This window comes from Coenobita brevimanus, chromosome 52, assembly GCF_032717465.1.
Source record: "Coenobita brevimanus isolate Jiangsu-jjx chromosome 52, ASM3271746v2, whole genome shotgun sequence".
In the NCBI taxonomy this organism is placed as follows: domain Eukaryota; kingdom Metazoa; phylum Arthropoda; class Malacostraca; order Decapoda; family Coenobitidae; genus Coenobita; species Coenobita brevimanus.
Genome location: NC_137005.1, coordinates 10,073,591 through 10,086,871, shown reverse-complemented (window position 1 = coordinate 10,086,871; position 13,281 = coordinate 10,073,591). Strand labels below are relative to the sequence as shown.

Here is a 13,281-nt window from a genome sequence, read left to right as displayed (position 1 = left end):
TAAATTACCTCCCCTACAGGTAAGAAGGAATGCTGCCTCCCATGCATTATTTTACAGATACTTTTATGGCAAATGCTCACACGAAGTTGCATTCACTGTGCCACCTCTCCATGCCTTCCCTTGCACTACACGAGCATCTGGTAGCACTCATGACTGGAATGTCACATAGCCATATTGCAGAACTTCTGCCTATCAGGATTTTTTTATGCTCCGAACTGCATCTCTCTGGAACTCGCTTCCCCAGAGTTGTTTCCCCCCAAACTTCAACCTAGAGCTGTTTAAGTCCAACGGTTACAGATTTTTATGAACGGAGGATGCCAGTAATCTGGTGTATGGATTATTTTCTTTCATTTGTTTTTCCATCCTCTGTTCTGTTTAAAAAAAAAAAAAAAAAAAAAAAAAAAGCATATTATGTGATAGGAAGCACTAGGAGAAACACATTGAGGTTGTTTGGCCATGATGAGAGGATGGAGAGTGAGAGACTGATGAGGAGAGTGTATGTGAGTGAGGTGGAGGGGGGGAGAGGGAGGAGGAGGCTAAGGATGAGATGGAGTGATGTAGTGGAGAGGTATATGAGAGGGGGGGAAGTGAGGTGGGAGCAGGGCAAAGAAATGGCAGGAGACAGGGCGACATGGAGGTGATTTGTTTGTGGCCAACTCTTATGGGATCAAGGTGTCTGGCAATTGATGGATAGATAGATGACTAACTACATCAGAATTTAAATACAGCATTTCATTCCTACTTGACAGTAGGAATGAAATGCTGTATTTAAATTCTGATGTAGTTAGTCATCTATCTATCCATCAATTGCCAGACACCTTGATCCCATAAGAGTTGGCCACAAACAAGTGGGGTTGGTGGAGGATTAGTGCCCCTCCCTGTAAAACAATTAACTCTATGCCCTTGACCACCCCGTTTGGGATACATGGCATCTGGCAATGGATGGATGGATTTCATTCCTCACGATTATCATCAGCTGTCCTGTGTTGGTGCTTTTAGTTATGAGGGATCTTTAACACTGAGGTCACCAACTATTTATATTGTTACAAACATAGGAATTGTTCCATTCCTGACACCAGTTGTTACAACCTTAGCGTTTGTTGATATAGTGAGAATGACATGTAGACAATTCAGGCAGTTAATCAAAGGCAAATGAGCACTTATAGTGGTTTTATTGCTTCTAGTACTGTACAGGTGAGGTACGCTTGCAAAACACTGACTTTTCTCTCACTTTAAATCTCTCCTTCGCTCACCACCGTTCATTCACTGGCTAACACTTACTGACTCTTTGTTCAAGTACAGTACTCTGTCCTTCACTGATTGCTCTCACTGTTCAACTCTGCAACTCTTTCACTGACTTACTGACTGTTCACTGGCGAAAAACACAACTCACTCGAGGCTGACTAAAACTCTAGTCTGGCACACTCTCTGGCACGCTCTTGGCTAACTTGAACTGACTGACTTAGCAGTAGGATGGTCTTTAAATACTCTTACCTCCCCTGGCTCCCTCTACTAGCATAGTTCATAATATTCTGGTAAAATAACTCACATTTTCTGATGAACAGAATGAACATTCTAGATCCTAGGAGAGAACTCATATTTTCTCACACAGTAATACCCATAGTAGCAGCCATGGCTCAGTGGGTTAGAGCGCTCCTCTCTGACCGAAGGGTTGGAGGATCGAATCCACTCAAGTGTCTTTGGTAGACATCAGGAAGGGCATCCGGTCACAAAATGCTACACGCTCCAGTCCAAAAGTCCTCTACACAGGGGCAACGCCTTAGCCTTTCGGGGATACCTGGCGTAAAACCAAATTATTATTTTTTTTTTAATACCCATAGTAACAGTAATGACAAGGACTAATTCCTAAGGTAAGACACAACGAAAAGAAACAAATACTGAGATCTCCAGAATGTTCCTCACATTTCCAGATACAAACACCAGCCTAAACCTTTGACAGAGCACTTAATTTCTAGAATGTTCTGCCCATCTTCAGATATAAAACACCATCCAAATCCTACTGGCATAATAATATGTTAGGGGTGTTAGAGAATTGAAGAGGTAGCCAACAGAAAAACCAAGAGAGACAAGACCAATATGACATCATATCGGCAAAGTTTTAGAGGAAACAGACTAGCGGAAGGAATCCCCTCCAGATGTTTTTCCTGATGTTGACAAGATTGAAGAAATGTATGGAGACATCAATGGACTACTCAGACAGCAGAGGGCAGAAAATCATTCACTGTATACTCATTTTACTCTAAGCTGGCCTAAAACTGACATTTCTTCATTCTAAATGATGAGTTGTAACAACAGATTAACTCCTGAATGATGCTAGTTATGAAGAAATGCTATGGAGAGATTGTAGAGCTGTAGCATTGTCCATTTTGGTAAATAAGTAGCAAATGAATGAAAATCTGGGCCAAGTAAATGTGGAACAGCACCCAGTAGCTGAGCCTCACTTTCCTGTTGCCATCTCCTAACCTGCCATCTCCCTCCTGTGCTGGTATGTCCTCACCAACCACCATACCAAGACAACCCACTGATGACAACACTGGGAACAAATTTGAGAGTTTTGATGTGAATGGTATTTTCAGCCCTGGAGGGTTAGATGATGATATTTTCAACCCTGAAGGGGTAGAGGATGGTATTTTCAGTCCTCAAAGGGTATAGGATGTTATTTTCAGCCCTGGAGGGGTAGGGAGGCACTACACAGTCACCCCGTTCTCTAACCACAGCCTTGGAAGGAGCACTTCATCAGTTACTAAAGTCAGTGAATTATACCACTCCATGCCTGCTGATGATCAGTAAGTCTTTATACATTCTGTACTCTATATCATATACTATAGGTACAGTATGGTACCTAGGGACAAAGACAGTAAAATTCTTTATTGCCAAAATGGGGATGTAAGGGAAAATCTGGGATATTCCACTTTCACATTAGCTGAGAAAAAAATAAGTCTTATATGACAGTTTTTCTGGTTTTAATTGGCACGATTTTAATTCATGATACATCAGCCAGACACATGTAGGACTTATTGAATACTGTATGTGTGAGACTTGGGTGTGGCATAAGAAAGAAAGGCCATGAGTAAGAGTGGTGGTGATGGGGTTATTGAGGAATGTGTGTAAATTGTATAAACTGCATAGGATATAGTGTGATTCATGAAAGATGTGGAGCACTTTGATGGTATGGTCATATGGATAGAATGAATGTAAATGGGGTGGTGAATAAGGTTTATGTGACAGAAGGTGTGGCACACCAAGAAGAATGTGGATAGGTTATGATTAATGTATATGTGTGTGTAAGGAAGCATTGTATGGAAGTTGATGAGGCTAGGAATTGAAGAGACATGAGTTGATTAGATAACTGTGTACAAAGGCACACATGGGTTTGGCACCCTTTTGTAACTATCTTAACCCGTGGATTGCACAAGTACCCTTTTTTTTTTCAACCCCGTGGTGCAAAAAAAAATGAAGAAAAACAAATTTTTTTTTTTAGGTTTTGTTTATTTTAAACTTGAAGATAAATATCCAGGGCATCATCTGGTGAAAAGAAACAATCTCTTTCTCTCTCCATCTTTGCGTAGGGCCATGCATAAGTTTGCGTAGGGGAGTAGTTAAAAATTAATAAAAAAACAAAAAAAAAAATTGTTTTTGTTTATCATAAAATTGAAGATAAACATCCGGGGCATCATCTGGTGAAAAGAAAAAAAATCTCTCCGTCTTTGCATAGCGGCATGCGTAAGTTTGGGCAGGGGTGGAGTAGTTAGTGGTGCTGTACGGCCAGCACAGCCTGAGCTGTGGCTCGCAACGTGATGCTACCCAGCCTGAGCTGTGGCTTGCAATCCACGGGTTAATACAGTAGGTGATGTATTGATTCTGTCCCATAGGTAATGTGAAACACATAAAGAAAAAGGAATATACAGTAATGCGCAGAGGGTTAGGCCTGTGAGGTAGAGTCAAGATTCCAGTGAACTAAAATGTTAGATGAACTAGTGTGTGGCCCATTTTACTGGGCATGCCACTGATAGTACTTCCCTTATTGTGCTTGCTCTTTCCTTACTTTCTAGACCCTACTTCACCTCATCCTTAGGTGGGAAAATAGAGGTTGGGATGATGATGATGATGATGAGGATGGAAAGTGGCTTGTACCAGTACTACACAAGCCTTACATTGATTATAACACTATATATGTTTCAGATTGCTGGCAATCTTCCTTGTACATTCCATAGAGCCTTTGACCTACTTAAGGACCCAGTTACAGAGTTGGAAAAAGTCATTGATCTTGGATATGAAAGAATACTTACAAGGTTTGTCATCAAATACTTTTACAGTAACATTTATATATCTGCTGAACAGTCAAGACTCTCCTTCGTGTTGTGCCTTCCACTCCCTCAGTAACCAGTGGTGTACTTCGCACTCAATCATGCTGAGTGCAATGAATGATTGCTGCTAAATAGGGATTGGTAGGGTAACAATAGTAGTGGGGAGTTTGGAGACAAGTCCAGAGAGAGCCTGTAACATTAAAGGTAGGACAACAAGATATTTTGTATCCCTTTCTGTCCCAGTTTCCTTCCAGACTACAACAATTAACTGTTCCACACACCAAGGTTCCAAAATACACTTTCTACTTTAATATTAACAATGGAGTACAGAAAATTAACAATTGCTGTTATAGGAAACAAATGACTGCAAATATGGCAAATTACATAATTTATGTTGTTTCAAGTTGGCAGAAGATAAATATCTGACCGTATTATAGTTGCAGCGTGCGACTCTAAGGTTGTCATTATCATGCCCTAGCAACATACCCGCCAACAGTGCATCCGTGTAAAAGATGACATACCTGTGTTCTGTGTATAATATATTCATGTATGATAATATCCATGTATAATATAATCATGTACTGTACAGTAATGAGATTCGTGTATGATATGATACAAAATCAGATGCACTGTTGACAATTAGGTTGCCAGGGTACGATAATGACAACCTTAGAGTCATGCGCCGTGACTGTAGTCACTTACGTACCTCTTAAGCACAACTCAGTTACTTAACTACTCGTTCATTGAGCATTTTATGCTCATTTATATACTATAAAATATACCACTGAATCACAAGTAATTCTAATATTTACTTTTACCCCACGATCAAGGGCTACATGACAAAGAAATGTTGCTGGTTTCTGAGTAGAAGTATTTTGGCACTTTACATCACATTCTTCAGGGCACTTATATAATAATCTTGCCTTGCACTTTCACAAGTCCCCTAACTTCAGTTTGCTCTACTCACTGGAATTATGATGCCCATGACTGTGTATGTCCGCCTCCCTCAGCACAATAATTGAGCTTACTGCCCTATCAGGACAAACTTTGAGTTCCTACTGACTAGGCCATGTCACCCTTATAATCATTCTTATATACAGTTCAGGATGCATTGTACCATCCCACTGTTTACGTCATTGTTTGTCACTGATATTAAACACTGTACTGCTGGCTAACTTCTGCTAACTTTAAACCTCACTTCCTCATTCTGAGAACTATCTGCTCTAATGAATCAATGTTACTAAACCTGGTTTTTATACCCCACAAAAGATAAGCCAGCAGTTTGTTTATTTTGGCCACTTAACATTTTGTGTAAATGCTTTGCATATCTCTACACTAAGTGCTCTTGCCCATTATCCATCGGACTTCCTTCTTCCACTGTCTTCTCATATTTTCACCTAACATGACATTTCACCTCCTTTCTCCTCAATTCTCTCATTCCCCATCGTCCTTTAGCCCTTTCACTCATCTCCCATGCCTCCTGTGCTCTTACTTTGATTTCTGCTGAACAGTTATGCAGAAGAGTATTATGTGCTTCTTTCGGCAGTCTGCGACACTTCCTTTTCACGGCCACCGCATCTTCTTCTCCATTCCCTTCTTTGTCATCACTTTTTCCATCTTCACTTTCTTCTCCTTCCATATGTCCTCTCTGCCCAGGCCTCAGTCCAAGGGGATGTGGTGGAAAGGATAATAATGTAGATGGGATGGGTTTTTCCATTCTCATAGTGGCATTGTAATTCGAGGCATCCAGGATGTTGTTGTTAGAGAGTAGGCCACGTCACCATGTGCGTGATTATGGCTGGTGCAACATTCATCCAGATCTTGCTTCCAGCTAATAAATGGGCTGGGTAGCATCCAGAAATGGAAATGAGCTTAGAAATAAGAGCAGTGTCAACTAAGTACCCAGTAAAATGGCCGATAGAGCCATTCACTCATCATTTAAGTTTTAAAATTCTTACAAAGTGCAAATTTCCTGACTAATGCTATATAAAACTGAAAACTCACCATAGCTCCTACTGGCTGCCATCACCCTCAAAGCAGTTCTCTTGTGCATTGATACGCTGGTCCCAGCACTTCCTCCACTACTAGAACTCTCCCTGGAAGTCCTTTTCAATGAGTGTCAAGCACCACCTGTTATTCCTCTGGATGTCCTCAGTGGTACCAAAACGATGCCCCTTCAGCTTGATCTTCATTTTTGGGAACAGAAAGAAGTCACAGGTGGCCTGGACAAGAAGGATTCGTCTTCTGAGGCTTGTCCAAGAAGCTTAGTACAGACATCGACACATTGCCGCATTTGGTCAGCCATCAGCCACCTGGGGACAAATTTGGCTGCGATGCGGTGCATGCCCAGTTCTTCAGTGAGAATCCACTGACGTGTACCATAACCAATTCCCACCTCCTCCCAAACACTTTTAATGCTCTGATGTTGATCCTCAAAGACAAGCTGTTGAATTTTTGTGAGGAGTTATGCTGGTTGAGGGCCTCCCTGTGTGGTCATCGTCGTTGGCTGATGTTCGACCAGCCTTGAACCATGAATGCCACTGAAACACCTGTGTCCGACCAAGAGGTTACTCACCAAGTACTTGTTGAATCATTGCCAGGGTCTCTGTTGTATTTTCCTCCAAGATTCACACAAAATTTGATGCAAATTTGCTGTTCCTTGTTTATATCCATCTTGAAAATTGCCAGGTGACAGGTGCACGACAGCAAACAAATGAATGTCACTAATTCCCGCATCCACCTAGCTCTACGCTGCGTGGCACACTGACTCACAGTGCAAGTTAGTACTGCCACCTAGAGGCACATCGTGCTACTACAACCTGTTTAGGTGTCGTGATCCTAATCCGGAAAATTTTGGATAGCTCCTTGTAGTTCCTCCTCACATGCAGTGATTCATACAAAAATATTCCCAATGAGATTAATTTGTTGTAAGCTTCTCCATGTGCATTTACAAAAGTACTGTACTATAATTTATTCATCCACGTCTTGGTCACACTCATACTCGTACCATATACACTGGTTTTCTCTTCCTCAGAAACTCTATTCATCATTTCTCTTTGCTTACCATGCACCCAACTTCAAGGTCAGGGATATATTCCCTTTTCACCAGGTAGCAGATAGTCAACCAATAATCTATCTATCTATCTATAGCCCGACGCCCTAATCCAGCAAAGGGTGGCCGGAGACAAAACGCCTCCAAGTCGCTCTGTCACCCACCATTTGACTACCCTCCCCCCAACTCACCCCCCCCCTCCCTAATATACCTCTCTACTCCATCCCTCCACCTCATCCTCGGTCTACCCCTCCCTCTCCCTCCCTCCACCTCACCTACATACACCCTCTTAGTCAGTCTTTCATTCTCCATTCTCTCCACATGTCCAAACCACCTCAGTGTATTTCTCCTAATCTTCTCAACCACATCCACATCTACCCCACAACGTTCCTTCACTTCTTTATTTGTCAACCTGTCTCTCCACGTCACTCCACATGCTCCTGTCAAGTAACTCATTTCCACTGCTCTCACTCTTAACTTGTTCCCCTCTTGCAAGGTCCACGCCTCGCTTCCATACGTCAGGGTAGGGATCACAATACCATCATGGAGTGACTTCTTAACTTCCATACTCACCTCCCTATTTCTCATCACTGCTTTCAGTGTACCAACAACCTTCCTTCCATGCTGTACCCTTTCACGTACTTCATCCCCCAAAGTTCCATCCTTACTGATTACACTACCCAAGTACTTGAATGCACTCATATTCTCCATATCCTCACCAATAATAATAATAATAAAAATAATCCACCCATCCACCATCACGTCCTTTTTTTTTTTTTTTTACCTCATCAGGAGTGTAGAGGTCCAGGGCTAGGCTACTCATTTTCAGCATTTAAGGTAAGGGTAGGCAGCCTCACTTTGTCCCTGAGTGGCATTATGTAAGCAATAAACCCCAACCACTCCTCAGATGGAAACCCTTACAGGTTCCATCCAGTTCGAGTAAACTTACTGGACCACAGGACTTACTAAACCACAGGTGTCATTTGGTTATGTAGTTACCACCCAGTGGCATAAATAGCTTCCTGTGTTCCAAGAAACCATTTGACTTGTCACTCAGTCTATGAGTCACCTAAAGGCAGCACTATGAGTGGATAATATTATTAAATATTCAAGTCTTTTGTTTGTGGTAGGTGGGGGCGCTCACCATCCACTCACTCGATGTAATGCTGCTGTCAGGTGTCTGCCCTTTCCTCTCCTCCATCCTTCTTTCCTTCCATCCTCTTCTGTCTTCGTTTACTTCATTCTTTCCTTGTCCTTCTGCCTACAGGTAACTTTACACTCCCTCTTCTGTCGTTCTTTCCTTCATTCTCTCCTCTTCCTTCTTCCGGTGGGTGACTCTACACTGAGTGACAAGCCAAATGGTTTCCTGTACATCAGGAAACCATTTACTATGCTGGGTGGTAACCATATAACCAAATTTTGGCACCTGGTGGTTTAGTGAGTAATTATTGTGCTCCAATCGAATTGAGCTGGTGAAGGTTTATATCCAAGGGATGGTTGGGGTTGATTGCTCATGTAATGCCACTCAGGGATGAGTGAGGCTGGTCACTCTCATCTTAAATGTCGGGACCAACTGCTTAGCCCCGGGCTCCTACGCTCCTCATGGGGCAATGTAGGTTTGGATGATGGATGGATGAAGTCTTTTGTTTTCAGAAGTGCCATTTCTTACAAAGGAATTAGCTAGCACTCAAAATATGTTTACAGCTTTTCAGTTACAGCACAAAAACTTGTGATATTATTCATATAGAGTACTGTATAATACAAACTTCATTTGCAGGCATGGCAGCAACTAAACCCTGTAATTGTTCATGACAGCAGCTCTCTCATTATTGTAACTTTTTGGTGAATTTTTGAAGTTTGGTTGGATGGATTTTGACCTTCCTTCATACGAAACAGTGACTAATGAGGCACCTGTAGGGTAGGCTGTGCATGGCTGAAAGGGCTTCAGAGGCTTTCATGTGACATATTTCAAGTCATTCATCAACCATCTGTGCAAAAACAAAGCACGGAGAATTAAATTTTCATTCCAACACTGGCGCTGTGTCACAGTGCACCTTGAAACTGCTGTGGCTACACATGAGTTCATGAGTTAAGGGTTTGAATCTGAAGGATACTTGTTGTTTATTGCTCACATAATTGCATAATATGACTTAAGAATGAGCAAGTGGTCACAATCACCTTAAATGTCTGAACTGAGGAGCCTAACCATGGACCACTATAATTTTGATAGTACTATAAAAACTTGAATGATGGATGGAAAAGCATTAGAAGAGGAAATCTATCAAAACACAAAGAGTAATTTTAGTGTGTCTGTGATATAGTGACATTGTGTGCATATTTATCAGTTCACATTACACTGTCTGGTACTGTCATAAATCATTAAAGTGACTTCCATCTACCTGTTTCCCATATGAATGAGGGAAAACTTTTAGTGCTAACTAATGGTGAGGCAGACGATGGTAATACTGGTGTCTGAATGCTGCCTGACTAAACCTAATGGTGTGTTGTCTTCTTGTTTATTAATGATTTAAAATGATTCGTAAAATAATTTGTGGTAGATGGGGGTGCCCATCATCCACTCACTCAATGCAGGCCTTATGGTCTCTACCCAGGAAACCATTTACTATGCTGGGGGGTAACCACATAACCAGGGTTTTTGGTGGGGTTAAGTGTCCCCTAGATTCTCCTATCAAAAATCACTTCATCATGACAGTCGTTGCAGAGAGCCTTAGAGTGCCCAATACCTGCCCAGGGCCCCAACCAAATGGGCAGATTCACATGGCCATGAGGAAAGTGAGAGGTGTGAATGAGGAAAGCAAGAGGGTGGAAGTGGTGAATGTGTTCAAGAGTGCAAGATATGCTGTGATGGCATTGTGTGAAACAAAGATGAAAGAGTGTGATGCAGAGGAGCGGGAGAGTGTAAAGTGTGTGAGGTCAGGCATGAATGGTCAAGAAAGATAAAAGGAAGGAATTGCTTTGTTGATGAATCAGGTGTGGCAGAGTGGAATGAGAGATTACAAATGTGTCAGCTAGAGATGTATGTATGTCAAGTTCAAGATTAAGAAGGTGAAAATGGCTGAGATTGTAGCATATGCACTGTGTGATGACAGGAATGATAAAGACAGGTTTTGGGATGAGCTGGATGAAGCAATGGGAGAAATGCCAGGGAGTTATAAAGTGATTGTAATGGGTGACATGAATGGAAGAGTAGGCACTGGTCCTGAGGATGACTTAATGGGTTGTAATGGCGTACCAGGAAAAAATTATAATCAGAAACGACTGAAGGATATGTCAAGAAAAGAGATTGTGCATTTGTAACTTGGATTTCAAACACAAAGATGCACATAAATATACATGGTATACAGGGAATGGGGATCATGTTAAAAGGAGCCTGACTGATTATGTGCTCATAGAAAGGTCGATGATGGAAATGATTGCCGATACGAGGGTCGTGAGAGGACGATGTGGAGGTCTGTCAGATCATATGATTGTGGTATGCATGGTCAAGCTACGAGGAGTGAGGTGGACCAGGAGAGAGAGAGAGGAGCAGTCAGGGAGAAAGACTGAAAACCAAGAAGCTGAGGATCAAAAAAATGGCAAATGAATACAGGACCAAAGTAGGTGAGGAGTTAGAATCAGTGAATTGGAATGAAATGGACCTGAACATCCTGTGGAATGCATATAGGGATTGCCTAGTTAGGAATGCTAAAGCGGTGTGTGGTGTGGCAAGAGTAACAACAAAGAAAAAAGGTATGGCATGGTGGGATGAAGAGGTTAAGAGAGAAGTAGAGGAAAACAGGAAGAAGTGGCTAGAGTGGTTACAGGGCAGAGGTTCACTTGAACAAGAACTGAATATATTGAGAGCAAGAAGCACATAAAGAGACTAGTGAAGAAGAAAAAGGAGGAGGTAAATGATGATCTAGGAAGAAAAATGAATGCAAATTACCCTTTAAATAGGAAGTTATTCTGGAAAGAGATGCAGAAATGTAGACGCGACAGCAGAAAGAAATGTGAAAGTGTGAAACTTGTAAGTGGTAGATTATTAACCCATGGGGATGAAGTAAGGACCAGATGGAAAGGATATTTTGAAAGCCTGATGAATGGGAACAAAGAGAGCAGAGCCACTGTAAACATGACTGGTTTTGGGGGTGTGCAGGGAAGGAATGCTGCGCCAGGAAAATTGACACTCGCACAGATGAGGAATGCTGTGAAGCGGCTGAAAAATGGGAAAGCAGCTGGGATTGATGAGGTGTATGCAGAGATGATTAAGTGTACTGGGGAGAGCAGAATGAAGTGCTTGTTAGAGATAAGTAAGAAAGCATGGATGAATGAAACTGTGCCAGCAGAGTGTAAAAAGACTGTGGTTGTACCCCTGAACAAAAATAAAGGCGTGCAGAGTGAATGCAAGAATTATTGTGGCATATGTTTATTGAGTGTGGTAGGCAAGGTATATGGAAAAATTATTATTGAGAGTGTAAGAGAGATATCAGAAGTCCTATGAGTGATGAACAGGGTGGTTTTAGGAGTGGCAGAGGATGTGTGGATCAAATATTTGCAGTTAGAGAGACAGTGGAGAAGGCATTTGAGAAGGACCATAAGGTGTTTACGGCATTCATATTTCTGGAAAAAACATACGACAAAGTGGACAGGGAAGGATTGTGGAAGGTTTTGCGCATGTATGGTGCAGATTGTAAGCTGCTACTTGCTGTCAAGAGTTTTTATGATGGTAGTGAAGCATGTGTAAGGGTAAATGGGCATCTATGTGAATGGTTCATGATTGGTGTGGGTGTGTGATAAGGTTGTGTGATGTCCCCATTGTTGTTCAGTATATATATGGATGGGGTGATGAAGGAGGTAAAAACATGAGTAATGGAAAGAGCGATGCCGTTGGTAATGAATGGTGATGGATGGAATATCTCAACTTTGCTGTATACTGATGATGCAGTACTACTTGCAAATACTGACAAGAACTTGGTAGACTAGTGCAGAGTTTGGCTGATGTCTGTGAGCGTCGTGCCTTGAGTAAATATAGAAAAGAGCAAAGTGATGATTACTGAGAGAGAAGATGACTTCCAGTAAGATGTTACAGCGAATGGAGAGAGACTGGAATTGGTGAGAGAGTTCAAATACCTAGGAATAGTGATAGAAAAGACAAAAATGTGAAAAAAAAGTGGAAAGTACAGTAGAGTGACACAAGGAAGGAAATTAGTTTTTTTTTTTTTTTTCTATCCATGGAAGAAGGAACCAAAGGCCAGGAGCCCACAAACTGTTCCTTCCAAGATAAAAAATAAAAACAATACAAAAGAGAGCCAAATTCAAGATCTGTTCATTTCGAGACGCCTGGACACACTGCGTTTGAAAGACTGGAGATCATAGAAAGCAGGAAATACAGACAGAGGGAGACAGTTCCTGAGTTCAACCGTTGCATAAATGAAGCACTGGGAGTAACGGTTAACTCTTGCATTACAGAGTTGGACAGAAAAGGGATGAGAGTTTGTTGCTAGACTGGTGGTACGTGCCCATCGTAGATGTGGAGGGATGCAAGCAGACAGTTCAGAGGAGCAATGACCATTGAAGTAACGATAGAAAAGAGATAAAGATGCAACAGTGCGGTGAAGAGACAGAGGTTGAAGGAAGCCAGTAAGAGAAGGAAAGTTAAGAGTTAATGAGACCAAAAGCCTTTGGCTCCACCCTATTGAGAAGAGCTGTTTTTTTTTTTTATGCGAGGAAGAAGGAACCAAAGGCCATGAGCCCGCAGTAACAGTTCCCTCCAAGAGAAAAACAAAACACAATAGAGAGCCAAATTCAAGATCCAATCATTTTGAGATGCCTGGACACACTGCGTTTGAAAGACTGGAGATCATAGGCAGCAGGAAATACAGACAGAGGGAGACAGTTCCA

General features: G+C 41.8%; 1 protein-coding gene across 1 annotated transcript in view; it reads left to right on the top strand.

The window, feature by feature from the left end:
* Positions 1–13,281, top strand: part of LOC145400472 (PF03932 family protein CutC) — a 55,093-nt gene that overhangs the window by 33,787 nt on the left and 8,025 nt on the right. Inside the window, exon 4 of the mRNA XM_080272989.1 lies at positions 4,204–4,313. Coding sequence (XP_080129115.1) covers positions 4,204–4,313 — 110 coding nt within the window. The remainder of the gene's footprint in view (positions 1–4,203; positions 4,314–13,281) is intronic.